At 39.1% G+C, this 17,467-nt stretch overlaps 1 protein-coding gene and 1 pseudogene across 1 annotated transcript; both read left to right on the top strand.

The window, feature by feature from the left end:
* Positions 1-142: 142 nt before the first annotated feature.
* Positions 143-4,869, top strand: LOC120572896 (annotated as a pseudogene).
* Positions 4,870-6,180: 1,311 nt separating this feature from the next.
* Positions 6,181-10,205, top strand: LOC120548401 (extracellular calcium-sensing receptor-like). Its single transcript, XM_039784668.1, has 7 exons — positions 6,181-6,580; positions 6,680-6,969; positions 7,257-7,552; positions 8,092-8,297; positions 8,431-8,652; positions 9,092-9,215; positions 9,298-10,205. The coding sequence occupies exons 1-7, from the start codon at positions 6,320-6,322 to the stop codon at positions 10,203-10,205; spliced, it is 2,307 nt and encodes a 768-aa protein (XP_039640602.1). The 5' UTR covers positions 6,181-6,319.
* Positions 10,206-17,467: the final 7,262 nt, after the last annotated feature.

Here is a 17,467-nt window from a genome sequence, read left to right on the forward strand (position 1 = left end):
ATCCAGATAGTTGAGGGATGGAGATCTCTGCTCTCTGTATTGGTCTGATCCTGTCTCTGGGTTTGTGTGAATTGAACTCAGCTCTTGTTTTGAATAGTTCTGAGGATGATGTTAAACAAAGGGCTGGGCTTACAGAGGATAGGACTGGAGCTGGGGTCAGCACTCAGACTTCATCTGTGAAATGTAAGCTCCAGAGTGCCACTCGTCTGCCTGTGTTCTCAGTGGATGGTGACTACATTATTGGGGGTGTTTTCTCTATACACTTCTACATTCAAACAGTGAAGCATAACTACACCGCCATGCCTGAGCCACTAAGATGCACAGGAAGGTTAGTAAGAGGGAGAAGTGGGGGATAAGAAGATGTTAGACTGTGTGGCGAAATATATGTTTTGATATGATGTGCTTACAATGGTATTGGAAAGGTTTTGTGTGGTAATAAAAACTTTAAAAAGTTAATTAAATTCCAATTCAGTATTTGGCCATATAACATAATATAAGATAAGATACACCTTTATTGGTGTTATGTAAATTGCCGGTGTTCTATTCAGAAAATAGTAGAGAATAATATATCTGAAAAATAAATATAATAATAATAATATAATTTCTTAATTGACAATATGTGTTTAACAACGGATTTGTACATATCTACCGGGAAAAAAGTAATACTTTAGATTTACTTGACTGTGTGTTTTGAATGTTGGACTGATATCTAATCCTGTGTTTTATAATTTCACCTCATCCATATTATGTATGTTTGTAAAAATTGTGAATTGTAGGCTAAAATTCAAACAGTGACATGAGTGTCTGTGTTCAGCATTAACACCCGTGAACTGCACTCCTCACGTGCAATGATCTTCGCCATCGAGGAGATAAACAACAGCACGGAGCTGCTGCCGGGAATCAAACTCGGTTATCAGATCTACGACTCGTGCGGCTCGGTGCCCGTGGCGGTGCATGTGGCATTCCAGCTTTCAAATAGCCTGGACCCGGTGTTTTACACCGGCGACAATTGCTCACAATCTGGTATGGTGAAGGCTGTCGTTGGTGAGAATGGGTCCTCGCTATCCATCAGCCTGTCGCGCATCATCGGGCCCTTTAACATCCCTCAAGTAAATATTTTGGATTTCTGGGAAACCTTTTGTAATTTAGACCAGTGCTGATTTTATTTGCCTTTCCCGGTTAATAATTACACTTTTGTTTTCCTTTAGGTGAGCCACTTTTCCACTTGTGCATGTCTGTCCGATAAGCAGCAGTACCCGAGTTTCTTCAGAACCGTCCCTAGTGATCAGTTCCAGGCTGACGCGCTGGCCAAGCTGGTAAAACACTTTGGCTGGAATTGGATAGGTGCTGTCCGGTCAGATTCGGACTATGGCAATAATGGTATGGCGTCTTTCCTGGACGCAGCACGCAAAGAGGGGATCTGTGTGGAATACTCTGAATCTTTGTCTCGGACCCAACCACGTAGCAGGTTCCAGAGAGTAGCTGACGTTATCCGCAGGTTTGATGTTCCCTGTGTTAACACTGACCTTCTGCACACTAAAGCACAACATTGTTTAGGCAAATATAAGATGGAAGATTGTTTTATTATATTAGTGAAAATTCAGAAATGTATCCTTTTTTTCATAACGTTACTTTCTCAAATGTATTACTGATAATGTTATCAGTGAGACCAAATACTAAAGTATATATAATGTTTGTATGAACTATCTTGATACATATATAAAAACACTAATTTAATATTTTTACTGATATAGGCCTAATGCAATGCACTTTAATTTCTCTCCAGGTCGACATCTACGGTTGTTGTGGCATTTGCAGCCGCTGGAGACCTGAGGCTTCTGCTGGAGGAGCTGCTGCTTGAGCCTTCCCCACCTCGCCAGTGGATAGGCAGTGAAGCCTGGGTAACAAACACAGACATGTTGAGGTTCAGCTTCTGTGCTGGAACCATCGGATTTGGCATTGAGCGATCTGTCATCCCAGGTCTGAGAGACTTCTTGCTGGATCTCTCTCCCTCTAAAGTGGCTGCCTCTCCAGTGCTTACTGAGTTCTGGGAGGAAACATTCAACTGCAGGCTGGGAAAAAGTGAGAAAGTTGTGTATAGACAGTCTCCAGGCCACTGAGCTCAATAAAGATTAAAAATTGTATTTACTAATGTGTATCAGTTAAGGTTTCTGGCTGTTACTGTAACATGAGAATTATTTGAAATAATTTAGTTTAACACATTAAAAAAGAGGTAGTTCATCAAAGCGAAAGATGTAGATAGTGAATGCCTTTTACTATTGTGACCAATTGTCTTGTGGCTGATTTGTGTTAATGCGAGCTAGTATATATACTTAAAACAAATAGGCCTTACAAACTGAAACAGCAACTATAAAAATAAATAAATAAATAGAAAAAGAAATGTCTGCAAAACAATGCTTTGAAATGTAATGTGAAATTAGCATTTTAATAAATAAATTACAACAATATAGATATATTAGTTTCTGCAAGCCATGTTTGGCAGGTTAAGAAAATCAAAAATTAAATAATGATAATAATAATAATAATAATAATAATAATAATAATAATAATAATAAACACAAGAAATAATGATAATGCTGTCTCTGTGTGTTTCAGGTGCAGCTACAGATAAGAGATTATGTGATGGAACTGAAGACATAAAGACCTCCAGATCCCGATAACCGACATATCTCAGATCCGGATCACTAGCATGGTATACAAGGCTGTTTATGCAATAGCTCATGCTATTCATAACGCAGTGTGTCAGAAAACAAATTCTACAACTCAGTGTGACAAATTCACCAGGATAGAATCCAAAGAGGTCAGTTGAATATAAGGAAAAACACTGATCCCTTTTTTTGCCGTAATGCACCTTCTCAGAAATGAGGTATTCATTTTATTTAACATTATTTAATTGCTCTCCCTCACTGTTTTCCTTTATCTCATCTTGACAGGTTCTTACTCAGCTGAAGAAAGTAAATTTTTCCCAACATGGTTATGATGTGTCATTTGATGCCAACGGGGATCCTGTGGCAAGATATGAGCTGGTTAACTGGCAAAAAAGAGAAAGTGGCAACATTGAGATAGTGACAGTAGGACACTACGATGCATCACTGCCGGTGGGCCAGAAGTTCCGTACCAACAGGAACCTCACCTGGGTTAATGGTGGCACACAAGTAAAGAGCATAAAAGCAATAATTTTACATACAAAAATTTGGCGATCTTGAACGATAGGTGCTTTTAGTCCATGTTTGTAAAGTCCATATTGGCTGTAAAGAAATTCCAAAGTAACAGTATTTTGAGAGTCCCACTTTATATTTTCTTTAAAAACAGAGTATCTAAAAGATTGTAACTTTGGAAGATATTCACTTCATTTGTCCACTTCAGACTGCTGAAGCCTTATATGAGCTTCAGTTCGATTTTGTCCCCCAGTAATTACATTGGCATGGCTTTAGAAGGGGTTACAGTTTGGTTACAATGACCATTACACTTTTTGACATATGTGTAATGATTTAAGACAGACTTGGAAAAAATGTGAACCTATCTTTTAATCCTCAGAGTTTAAGAGCACACATGAACATGTATGAGTTTGTTTCTCTCTACTGTACATGCCAGGTTCCTGTGTCAGTGTGCACTAACAGCTGTTCTCCAGGAACTCGTAAAGTGCTGCAGAAAGGAAAACCCATCTGCTGTTACGATTGCATACCGTGTCCCGAGGGGGAGATTAGCAATGTTACAGGTATTTGTTGTTCTCCTAATCCATAGCCGATGTACTGTACAAAATCAAATTTAGGCTACATTTTTTTTTTTTTTTTTTCAGATTCCCCTGATGTGTGTTTTCCTTGCCCCAATGAGTTCTGGCCTAATGCAGAAAGAGACACTTGTCTCCCCAAACCTGTAGAGTTTCTTTCCTACAACGAGGTCCTAGGAATCATCCTGGCTGCATTCTCAGTTGGTGGCGCCAGTCTGGCCATTATAACAGCGGCTGTGTTCTATCGTAACAGGACATCCCCGATTGTCAGGGCCAACAACTCTGAGCTGAGCTTCCTGCTGCTCTTCTCCCTGACTCTATGTTTCTTATGTTCATTAACTTTCATTGGAGCACCCTCTGAGTGGTCCTGCATGCTGCGCCACACAGCGTTTGGGATCACCTTCGTCCTCTGTATGTCTTGTGTTCTTGGAAAAACAATAGTAGTGTTAATGGCCTTCAAAGCTACACTCCCAGGTAGTAATGTCATGAAATGGTTTGGTCCTCCACAGCAAAGAATGACTGTTGTGTCTTTCACGTTTATTCAAGTTTTAATATGTACTATTTGGTTGGTTCTTAGTCCCCCTTTTCCAATGAAAAACCTAACCATATACAAAAAGAGAATCATCCTGGAGTGTGCATTAGGCTCAGATATTGGGTTCTGGAGTGTGCTCGGGTACATAGGCCTACTGGCTGTCTTTTGCTTTGTGTTAGCTGTCCTAGCTCGGAAATTACCTGATAATTTTAATGAAGCCAAGCTCATCACCTTCAGCATGCTGATATTCTGTGCAGTCTGGATCACCTTTATCCCAGCATATCTCAGCTCTCCTGGAAAATTTACTGTTGCTGTGGAGATATTTGCCATTCTGGCCTCCAGTTTTGGACTAATACTGTGTATATTTGCTCCAAAGTGTTTCATCATATTGTTTAAGCCCGAGAAAAACACCAAGAAACATTTAATGAACAAAAACCAATCCTAAGACATCTGAGGTTTGGGAATAGCTAAGATGGCAACATACAGTATATAGCTTATACTGAGCACATCCACCACAGTCTTTATCTTGTTTTTTTGTGTGAATATCTTTATAATGTTATTGACTTATTTATAAATATTATTTCATCATGGGCTGAAAATATAAAATTAAGTAAATAAATAAAGTAAAAATTCACAAGATAAATGCGTGGTTCTTTCTCTTTCATAAAATGATTTCTATTTCAATAAAATTCCCATATACACATTATTTAATATGGGGTCAAACCACACAACCCATTAAAGGTGTGCATTTGTTAGGTTTAACTATAAAACCAGATACAAAAAGCAAAAATGATTTAAGGGTAGGACAAAATTAGGAAGATATCATGGCTCTGTTTTAAGGCTTTAGAAAATCTAGCCATGAGGGGAAACTTTGGTCAATCACAGGTCATTTTAGAAAGACAGAGCATTCATATTGGCTGTTCTGCAGATGCATTGTCTGTGCAACAGAGAGGCGAGAGGGAGTGCTGCAGGAAGAGGTCTCAAAATCTGCCTTTTTTTTGTATTCCACCCACTGTAGTTTAAATGCAGAATTATAATGTACATGCAGCCTACAGAAAAGAATTAGACATGACTTAACCAAACACCACTGGAGAAGGCCATCCTCTCTCTGATGTACAGTAAACTGACGTACAATAGAAGGAGGGAAGCTTTGTCAGAACATCTATAAAATACATGCAGTAGGCCCACATCCAGATAGTTGAGGGATGGAGATCTCTGCTCTCTGTATTGGTCTGATCCTGTCTCTGGGTTTGTGTGAATTGAACTCAGCTCTTGTTTTGAATAGTTCTGAGGATGATGTTAAACAAAGGGCTGGGCTTACAGAGGATAGGACTGGAGCTGGGGTCAGCACTCAGACTTCATCTGTGAAATGTAAGCTCCAGAGTGCCACTTGTCTGCCTGTGTTCTCAGTGGATGGTGACTACATTGTTGGGGGTGTTTTCTCTATACACTTCTACATTCAAACAGTGAAGCATAACCATACCGCCATGCCTGAGCCACTAAGATGCACAGGAAGGTTAGTAAGAGGGAGAAGTGGGGGATAAGAAGATGTTAGACTGTGTGCGAAATATATGTTTTGATATGATGTGCTTACAATGGTATTGGAAAGGTTTTGTGTGGTAATAAAAACTTTTAAAAAGTTAATTAAATTCCAATTCAGTATTTGGCCATATAACATAATATAAGATAAGATACACCTTTATTGGTGTTATGTAAATTGCCGGTGTTCTATTCAGAAAATAGTAGAGAATAATATATCTGAAAAATAAATATAATAATAATAATATAATTTCTTAATTGACAATATGTGTTTAACAACGGATTTGTACATATCTACCGGAAAAAAAGTAATACTTTAGATTTACTTGACTGTGTGTTTTGAATGTTGGACTGATATCTAATCCTGTGTTTTATAATTTCACCTCATCCATATTATGTATGTTTGTAAAAATTGTGAATTGTAGGCTAAAATTCAAACAGTGACATGAGTGTCTGTGTTCAGCATTAACACCCGTGAACTGCACTCCTCACGTGCAATGATCTTCGCCATCGAGGAGATAAACAACAGCACGGAGCTGCTGCCGGGAATCAAACTCGGTTATCAGATCTACGACTCGTGCGCCTCGGTGCCCGTGGCGGTGCATGTGGCATTCCAGCTTTCAAATAGCCTGGACCCGGTGTTTTACACCGGCGACAATTGCTCACAATCTGGTATGGTGAAGGCTGTCGTTGGTGAGAATGGGTCCTCGCTATCCATCAGCCTGTCGCGCATCATCGGGCCCTTTAACATCCCTCAAGTAAATATTTTGGATTTCTGGGAAACCTTTTGTAATTTAGACCAGTGCTGATTTTATTTGCCTTTCCCGGTTAATAATTACACTTTTGTTTTCCTTTAGGTGAGCCACTTTTCCACTTGTGCATGTCTGTCCGATAAGCAGCAGTACCCGAGTTTCTTCAGAACTGTCCCTAGTGATCAGTTCCAGGCTGACGCGCTGGCCAAGCTGGTAAAACACTTTGGCTGGAATTGGATAGGTGCTGTCCGGTCAGATTCGGACTATGGCAATAATGGTATGGCGTCTTTCCTGGACGCAGCACGCAAAGAGGGGATCTGTGTGGAATACTCTGAATCTTTGTCTCGGACCCAACCACGTAGCAGGTTCCAGAGAGTAGCTGACGTTATCCGCAGGTTTGATGTTCCCTGTGTTAACACTGACCTTCTGCACACTAAAGCACAACATTGTTTAGGCAAATATAAGATGGAAGATTGTTTTATTATATTAGTGAAAATTCAGAAATGTATCCTTTTTTCATAACGTTACTTTCTCAAATGTATTACTGATAATGTTATCAGTGAGACCAAATACTAAAGTATATATAATGTTTGTATGAACTATCTTGATACATATATAAAAACACTAATTTAATATTTTTACTGATATAGGCCTAATGCAATGCACTTTAATTTCTCTCCAGGTCGACATCTACGGTTGTTGTGGCATTTGCAGCCGCTGGAGACCTGAGGCTTCTGCTGGAGGAGCTGCTGCTTGAGCCTTCCCCACCTCGCCAGTGGATAGGCAGTGAAGCCTGGGTAACAAACACAGACATGTTGAGGTTCAGCTTCTGTGCTGGAACCATCGGATTTGGCATTGAGCGATCTGTCATCCCAGGTCTGAGAGACTTCTTGCTGGATCTCTCTCCTTCTAAAGTGGCTGCCTCTCCAGTGCTTACTGAGTTCTGGGAGGAAACATTCAACTGCAGGCTGGGAAAAAGTGAGAAAGTTGTGTATAGACAGTCTCCAGGCCACTGAGCTCAATAAAGATTAAAAATTGTATTTACTAATGTGTATCAGTTAAGGTTTCTGGCTGTTACTGTAACATGAGAATTATTTGAAATAATTTAGTTTAACACATTAAAAAAGAGGTAGTTCATCAAAGCGAAAGATGTAGATAGTGAATGCCTTTTACTATTGTGACCAATTGTCTTGTGGCTGATTTGTGTTAATGCGAGCTAGTATATATACTTAAAACAAATAGGCCTTACAAACTGAAACAGCAACTATAAAAATAAATAAATAAATAGAAAAGAAATGTCTGCAAAACAATGCTTTGAAATGTAATGTGAAATTAGCATTTTAATAAATAAATTACAACAATATAGATATATTAGTTTCTGCAAGCCATGTTTGGCAGGTTAAGAAAATCAAAAATTAAATAATGATAATAATAATAATAATAATAATAATAATAATAATAATAATAATAATAATAAACACAAGAAATAATGATAATGCTGTCTCTGTGTGTTTCAGGTGCAGCTACAGATAAGAGATTATGTGATGGAACTGAAGACATAAAGACGCTCCAGATCCCGTACACTGACATATCTCAGATCCGGATCACTAGCATGGTATACAAGGCTGTTTATGCAATAGCTCATGCTATTCATAACGCAGTGTGTCAGAAAACAAATTCTACAACTCAGTGTGACAAATTCACCAGGATAGAATCCAAAGAGGTCAGTTGAATATAAGGAAAAACACTGATCCCTTTTTTTGCCGTAATGCACCTTCTCAGAAATGAGGTATTCATTTTATTTAACATTATTTAATTGCTCTCCCTCACTGTTTTCCTTTATCTCATCTTGACAGGTTCTTACTCAGCTGAAGAAAGTAAATTTTTCCCAACATGGTTATGATGTGTCATTTGATGCCAACGGGGATCCTGTGGCAAGATATGAGCTGGTTAACTGGCAAAAAAGAGAAAGTGGCAGCATTGAGATAGTGACAGTAGGACACTACGATGCATCACTGCCGGTGGGCCAGAAGTTCCGTACCAACAGGAACCTCACCTGGGTTAATGGTGGCACACAAGTAAAGAGCATAAAAGCAATAATTTTACATACAAAAATTTGGCGATCTTGAACGATAGGTGCTTTTAGTCCATGTTTGTAAAGTCCATATTGGCTGTAAAGAAATTCCAAAGTAACAGTATTTTGAGAGTCCCACTTTATATTTTCTTTAAAAACAGAGTATCTAAAAGATTGTAACTTTGGAAGATATTCACTTGATTTGTCCACTTCAGACTGCTGAAGCCTTATATGAGCTTCAGTTCGATTTTGTCCCCCAGTAATTACATTGGCATGGCTTTAGAAGGGGTTACAGTTTGGTTACAATGACCATTACACTTAATGACATATGTGTAATGATTTAAGACAGACTTGGAAAAAATGTGAACTTATCTTTTAATCCTCAGAGTTTAAGAGCACACATGAACATGTATGAGTTTGTTTCTCTCTACTGTACATGCCAGGTTCCTGTGTCAGTGTGCACTAACAGCTGTTCTCCAGGAACTCGTAAAGTGCTGCAGAAAGGAAAACCCATCTGCTGTTACGATTGCATACCGTGTCCCGAGGGAGAGATTAGCAATGTTACAGGTATTTGTTGTTCTCCTAATCCATAGCCGATGTACTGTACAAAATCAAATTTAGGCTACATTTTTTTTTTTTTTTTTTTCAGATTCCCCTGATTGTTTTCCTTGCCCCAATGAGTTCTGGCCTAATGCAGAAAGAGACACTTGTCTCCCCAAACCTGTAGAGTTTCTTTCCTACAACGAGGTCCTAGGAATCATCCTGGCTGCATTCTCAGTTGGTGGCGCCAGTCTGGCCATCATAACAGCGGCTGTGTTCTATCGTAACAGGACATCCCCGATTGTCAGGGCCAACAACTCTGAGCTGAGCTTCCTGCTGCTCTTCTCCCTGACTCTATGTTTCTTATGCTCATTAACTTTCATTGGAGCACCCTCTGAGTGGTCCTGCATGCTGCGCCACACAGCGTTTGGGATCACCTTCGTCCTCTGTATGTCTTGTGTTCTTGGAAAAACAATAGTAGTGTTAATGGCCTTCAAAGCTACACTGCCAGGTAGTAATGTCATGAAATGGTTTGGTCCTCCACAGCAAAGAATGACTGTTGTGTCTTTCACGTTTATTCAAGTTTTAATATGTACTATTTGGTTGGTTCTTAGTCCCCCTTTTCCAATGAAAAACCTAACCATATACAAAAAGAGAATCATCCTGGAGTGTGCATTAGGCTCAGCTATTGGGTTCTGGAGTGTGCTCGGGTACATAGGCCTACTGGCTGTCTTCTGCTTTGTGTTAGCTGTCTTAGCTCGGAAATTACCTGATAATTTTAATGAAGCCAAGCTCATCACCTTCAGCATGCTGATATTCTGTGCAGTCTGGATCACCTTTATCCCAGCATATCTCAGCTTCTCCTGGGAAATTACTGTTGCTGTGGAGATATTTGCCATTTATTGGCTCCAGTTTTGGACTAATACTGTGTATATATTTGCTCCAAAGTGTTTCATCATATTGTTCTCAAGAAAAACACCAAAAAAAAATTTAATGAAACAAAACCAATCTTTCTAAGAATGAGGTTTGGGAATAGCTAAGATGGCAAATATAACAGTATATAGCTTATACTGAGCACATCAAACACAGTCTTTTTATCTTTTTTTTTTTTTTGTGTGAATATCTTTATAATGTTATTGACTTATTTATAAATATTATTTCATCATGGGCTGAAAATATAAAATTAAGTAAATAAATAAAGTAAAAATTCACAAGATAAATGCGTGGTTCTTTCTCTTTCATAAAATTATTTCTATTTCAATAAAATTCCCATATACACATTATTTAATATGGGGTCAAACCACACAACCCATTAAAGGTGTGCTTTTGTTAGGTTTAACTAAACCAGATACAAAAAGCAAAAAAGATTTAAGGGTAGGACAAAGCTGGGGTAAGCACTCAGACTTCATCTGTGAAATGTAAGCTCCAGGGTACCACTCATCTCCCTGCATTCGCAATGGATGGTGACTACATTATTGGGGGCGTTTTCTCTATACACCACTACATGCAAACAGTGAAGCATAACTACACCGCCATGCCTAAGATGCACAGGACGGTTAGTAAGAGGGAGAAGTGGGGGATAAGAGGATTACTGTGTAGTGATAGATATGTTTTGATATGATGTGCTTACAATGGTATTGGAAAGGTTTTGTGTGGTATGAAAAACTATAAAAAGTTCATTAAACGCCTAATCAGTATTTGGCCATATAACATAACATAAGATAAGATACACCTTTATTGGTGTTGTGTAAATTCCAGGTATTCTATTCAGAAAATAGTAGAGAACAATATATATGAAAAATAATTTTTTTTTTGTATTTCTTAACTGACAATATCTGTTTAACAACAGATTTGTACATATTTACAGAAAAAAAGTAATACTTTAGATTTAGTTGACTGCAGGCCCGGATTGGCTAACCGGTGGGCTGGTCTGTTTTTTTGGCCGCGAGGGCCGTTGTTGTCATGGCACTGGGTTGAAATATAGATGTCCCTAGGCTGCCTGCACTCACAGCAGCCCCACGTTTTTTATTTATTATTTTATCGCAGTCCCACTCTTTTTATTTATTATTTTACGCCACCCCCCTTTTTTTTTTTTTATATTTTTTTAGAATAAACGTTAATTATTAATTTTTTTTTACCGCAGTCCCACTTTTTTTTTTAAAAAATATTCGCGAAGAGTGGAGTTTAAAGATGGCGTGATCTTTGACTGCTGCCCCTTAATATTCACACCACCTTGCAAGTTGCTCAAAATAAAAAAAAGTCAGATAAAAATGGATAACAGGAAGCGCAAAGGTGGCGCTGAAAAGGCCAGAATAAAAAAGAAGAAAGCTTTGGAAACTGATGCGGCCAAATGTTTTAAGCTGAGCACTTTTTTCCTCAAAGAAACAAATGAAGACGACGAGGCCGGTAAGCAAGGTTAACGTAACGTTAAGGTTAACGTTAAGGTAGTTACGAGCAGTGCAAGATGCTAGCGACCGTGCAAAACAACGTTGTCTGCAAACCACCGTTCATGTATCAAACGTTTTCTTGTAGCTCTTCAGCAGCAGCCGCCTCTAGTCCGGTTTGCTGCTAACAGCGAAGAGCAAGGCCCAGTAACGTTACCAAGCTCCAGTCATGAGCCCAACACACCAGAATGGGAAGGTAGGATTGTCATTCAGAAGAATGAAACTAGAATTCATTTTAGTGTGAATTACTGTGTGAAGCTGCCTGTCTGACCCCGCAGTCGTGTAGAGGAAGTGTTTGCAAGAGGCCTCAGACGCATGAATTGCTTTGCGTAACTATCAGTCTGAACCTGCACAGCTAGAAAGAGGAAGTGCTGTTGGGGCCTTGTATACATGCACTTGGGGTTTAGGCTATGGGTGCACAGAGGGGAGGAAAGAGGTTACTGCATTGACCTAGTGATGAACCGATCCGTTAGATTGTATGTTAGATAGCAAAATGCATATGCATACAGGAAATATCGTCATATGAGATGTTTCTACGTATATCCAACCTGATGCTTGCTTTAAGACTGTATTACCATGTAAGGTCATATAAAGTGGTTGAACACCCCCAAGCTGCATCTATGAAGGGAGGGGGATGAATTGTGTATAAAAAGAGAAGCTTTGCAAGTCAAAAGGCCTCTTTTTTAGCGCAGCACCAGACTCCTCGTGCTCTCAGCACAGGGGTTCAGTACTTCCCTGGATGGCCAGGAAAAGGGCCGAGAGGCACCTCACTGGGGGACCAAGAAAAAAAAAAAAAAAAAAGACGGCTCTCACTCTGCTTTTTGCCATGTCCCTTGGGCTCGTTTTCTGGTCTCTTGACTGATACCCTTGCTGTAGGGACCTCCTGTGTCTTAGAGCATTTTTTGAGTGATTGAACTCTGTTCATTTTTTCATTTATTTTGTTTGCTTGTTAACTTTTTGCTTTTTAAAAAAAAGAATAATGAAACCACCTGTGTTCGTCTTGAGCAAGGTGACCCAAAAAGCCTTGTGAGTCTTTTTTTGCTCTTTTACAAGACTTTTTTTTTCCCCCTTTTTTCCTTTTTCTTCTTTTTTGCCACTTACCCGTGTGAGCGGGGACACCCCGAAAGGGGAAGTGGTGGCCTCCTCTTTAACCGTGCGGTTTGCAGCAACCCCGGGGACCGACCTGACAAGCAGACCTTTGATCCTCCAGCTGATCGGAAGCTTCTGTGACCAAGGCAGAAGTGGCTGTCCGAGTGTGAGTAATCAATTGTAATTGTCTGGTTGTAAAGATCTTCTTCTGCTGTGTATTTCACATACGGGGGACATCTAGGTTGTCAATCAAAAGCCTCTTGTCTCGTCATCGGGTTTCCACTGTATCGAGAACCCGCGAATGCGGGGGTGTGTGTGTCTCTTCAAAAATAATCTAAAACCATAGGGAAGTATCTAAACTAATTCCTTTGAACCTATTAATATTTATAATACAATATTTATAATATTTGAACCTATAATGTTTTAATACCTACAGTATTAAATATAGGGAAGTATCTAAAATAACTCCTTTAATATAGGCTTAACCATCCGCCCCGCTGACAGTATCTGTAACGGCTGTACGGCTTAGAGGGCGAGGGTTATCGGGGGGGGGGGGAGAAAGGGAGTTGGCTTTTAAAACAAAGTGATACTATGCCTCGATAACTGTCACATCGTTCCACACTGACAAAGGGCAAAACTATCCCAGAACTGATCGACACAGAATGGAAATGGGACCTCACCTTTTTAACAGTCGTGACAGAAATGTTGAACGGCCTCAACGTGGAGCTCCAAAGCAAGGGGAAAGTAGTATGTGACATGTACATAAAAGCATTTGAGGTGAAACTAGCACTGCTTGTGGGACAAGTGCAAAAACAAGACAAAGCCTCTCAGCTGAGAAACCAGTGGCCCCATTCCAAGCTGAAAAGTCGGTGGAAGCGCTGGAAATGCTTAAGGCGGAGTTTGGTGTGCGATTCCGTGAGCTAAATGTCCACGCTAAAGAAATCCGCCTTTTCCAGAACCACTTTGCTGTCGACATTGACGAAGCCCTGCCTTCTTGTCAGTTTGAGTTGGCTGAGTTACAGAACTGTGATGTTTTGAAAGAGGCATTTAAACCCAACAGTCTCATTGAATTCTATGCTGCCCTCCCTAACGAGACATACCCAAACATCAAAAGGCATGCAATGAAGATGTCCACACTTTTTGGCAGCACGTATATCTGTGAGCAAACCTTTTCACGCATGAAACTGATGAAAACTCCCATGAGATCAAGACTCACTGATGAACATTTGCATCAGTCTTTTTGAGACTGGCTGTGACAGGAATGGAACCTGACATTGGACATCTCACCAGCCAGAAGCAAGCCCACAGTTCACACTGAATGTATGTATGTTTTGATTTCAATAGCAATAAATATGAAAAAAATGTCATTATGATAGTAATAATGCTCTTTTAATAAGTCTATATATCTCTTGAAAAGTAATGTTCATTTGTCTGTACAGTGCATAACAAAATAATAAACTAATGTTAATCTAGCATTAGGAGGCATAATAAATACATTTAAAATCATAATAGAATCTCCGCAATAACACTGGTCGTCACTCTGGCCAATGTAATTTTTTGTTACAGACCGACCTGGCCCCCCATTAGAAAAAGGGAAAATGATGTGGCCCTCACAGAAAAAAGTTTGGGGACCCCTGACATAAATGATCAAACTTTTATGGAAAATCAGCAGATATAATTGTGTTTTTTCATAGCCAATGTAACAGTCTTATGACAGTAGTGGAAACTTTATTTTGTAACGTTTGGTGAGTTTCGGCACTTTTCAGTTCGAATTTGCCACGTTAGACCAGACTTTGCGGACGATCCGCGCGTTCTCACATCTGCTCAAAAGTTTGTGTGGTAGCCGCACATTCTCACGTCATGTTCATTTTTACGCATCACACTGTGTGTGTGAAAACCAGCGCAATGTTTATACATGAGGCCCCTGGACAATCGGGACCAAAACCAGTACTAGCCTGAGAGCATTTCACTTGAATGTGTGTGAGGTAATTGTAAATAATGTCCCAGATGGCCCCCTCATAATCTATGGTCTTTATGCACATAGTAAATTTGGGGGTGGGAGTGGTACACTTCGAGTACGGTCACCAAGTATTGTGTGTTGTGTTTATATTGATTTTTTATTTTTTTATTTGAGCATGGCATACAAAATAAGTTAACCCTTGTGTTGTCTTCCAGTCGACCATGCAACTTTTTGTGTTGGTCGTCTTTTTCAACACTTTTGTCACTTTTACCGATGTTCTTGAAGCTTTGTCCATTTTCGGGGGGGCATTTTAGGCCTTTATTTATATAGGACAGCTGAAGAAATGAAAGGGGAGAGAGAGGGGGAATTACATGCAGCAAAGGGCCGCAGGTCGGAGTCGAACCTGTCGAGGAGTAAACCTCTATATATGGGTGCCTGCTCTACCAGGTGAGCTACCCAGGCGCCCTTGTCTGTTGTTTTTGAAGATTTCACCGATGTTCTTGAAGATTTCACCGATGTTCATGAAGCTTTTTCGGATGTTCTTGTCACTTTTTTCAATGTTATTTTATCAATTATTTTCAATATCAATTATTTTCACTATCAATTATCAATAATTATCAAAACACCTAAATTCAAAGAAAGTAGTGAACTGATCATTTATTTAACTTGTGAAGAGCATTGTAAGGAACCATCCGCGTTATTTCTTTTTGCCAATTTGGCTAAATGTCCCTTGATTTCTTTTTGTCCCACGATTTTTTCTCATTTCAATGCTCATATCAACATGGAAAAGTGGATCGGCTTGCTTTGTACTTTTGTTGCCTGGCTTTGACGAGGGGGCGGAGAATTCGCATCAGCTTGGCCATCAAGTGGTATTTCAGACTGGACGTGCTGCGATGATAGCTCAGGTCACAACGACAAAACACACACATCACTTTGGTCTTGTCAATGGACCCATTTGGCAACTTTTTAAAAGTAAACTTTCCATTCAGAATCCTATTGGCATCCATTTTGGCGTCTCGTGCTCGCCATCCACTCAAAACATAACGTTAGCCTACTACTCTTTGGCCGGCTCGCAAGCCCAAACAAGTGTGTGCGGTGTGCCTGTTGTTTTTTTTCCGGACTAGCTAGATCCGGTGTGGTGTTGTAGTTTTTCTAACGTTACTAGTTGTTGCAACAGCATGTGAAAAAAAAAAAACTACAAAATTTGCTAGGCCAAAAAGAACGTTAATCTCACGATAAAAAAATTGACGGCAATAAATTGGGTTTGCATTAACGCTGTTAATAACGCATTTCACTGACAAAACTAAAAAAAATCCTGAAAATTTGGCTTAGTTTTCGAAATGAGAGTGTTGCGACCATTTACCATGTGCTCACTGTCACGTTTTATCTTTTGAGATTACAATTCTGAATTGAGCTCGTATTCTCACTGTCAAATCTTTTGCCCCTACAGCCTTTAACCTTAAATACAGTGATTGCAGCTTGAGGCTATTATTAATTTAGTTTTAGGTAGAGAAATAAAAGACAATTTGGGGAAATAGAGGATAAACAAGAAAAAATATGTATTTGTGATAATCAAGTCAAATATCAGTACATAAAACCCAGTGGCAAAAGTGGACTTCTATTGCTAATCTAGTGGGTATCTTACAATCACTCAGAGGAGCAAATTGTTCTCTATCTATATATATGTATCTGCTAAAAAAACTGCTTGTCATAATCTAGGCCTACTTTTATGGTACATAAAGTATTGGAGTAGCTACAAAAAAAATTAAATAAAACAAAAGATCTTATTGAATGTTTGGGATGTGCACCATATGGAGAGGTGTGCATGAGTGTATATGTGTTTGCGTGTGTGGTGTGTTTGTTTGTGAACATGTAATTAAATAATAACATGCACTGAAGCATAACACACCTTGGAAACACAAAAACTTGTTATTGTGTATTAGGGAGGTGGTGTCATGGCTTCATCCTAAACCTGCCAATTTACCTTTTACCCAGGGGGTTGTGGGGGAACAAGGGGCCAGCTGGGCAAGCAAAGACAAGCAAGTGTTTCCAACAGGACTGATGACATCTGGGCCTGAGGCTATGAAACAGGAGCTCACCAGGTGTTGTGTTGGAAATTAATTAATTTTGACTTTTAATGGAAGGTGAGCTCACCTCTTTCACAACAAGCCACTCACATTTTTGGGCAAGACTACAGCAAAGTTGAATTTGTTTTGTTTTCTTTTGCAACATTGTTGATTGTTCGAGATAAATAATGAATCAAATCAAAAGTCATGTACCAGCTTTGCTTAGTTTGATATTGGAGAGAAAAAAATCTTTAGGTAAATGTGACCAATCTGGCATGTCAAAACCTAATAACCCAATCTAACACTATTCTCAGTGCAATCACAAGGTGATTATTGAAATCACAAATGTTTTCCTCAGTGAGAAATAAAAACACTCCAGAGTTTCTTCAGATGGTGAACTTACCATGTAGACTTAAAATCTGTAATTATCTAATTTAATTGTAAGCCAAATAAACAATGTATGTAGAATGTTTAGTGTGTCAAAAAGTAAAAGCTCATATCCATAAAATTAATTATATAAATTGTAATTAATTGGCTTAGCAAGGTTCAACATTATAATTTGTAAATGTCGACTATACCTACGTTATATATTTTTTAAGTTGTGTACTTCCATTATCCCAAATGTTTCCAACAATTGTTAAATCTAGATAGATCTGTAATTTTAATTATGAAATAGTGTGTCATTTGGTCGCCTGTCAATAGCTTCATATAACCTTTGAC

The sequence above is a fragment of the Perca fluviatilis genome, chromosome 2 (assembly GCF_010015445.1).
Source record: "Perca fluviatilis chromosome 2, GENO_Pfluv_1.0, whole genome shotgun sequence".
NCBI classification, from domain to species: Eukaryota; Metazoa; Chordata; class Actinopteri; order Perciformes; family Percidae; genus Perca; species Perca fluviatilis.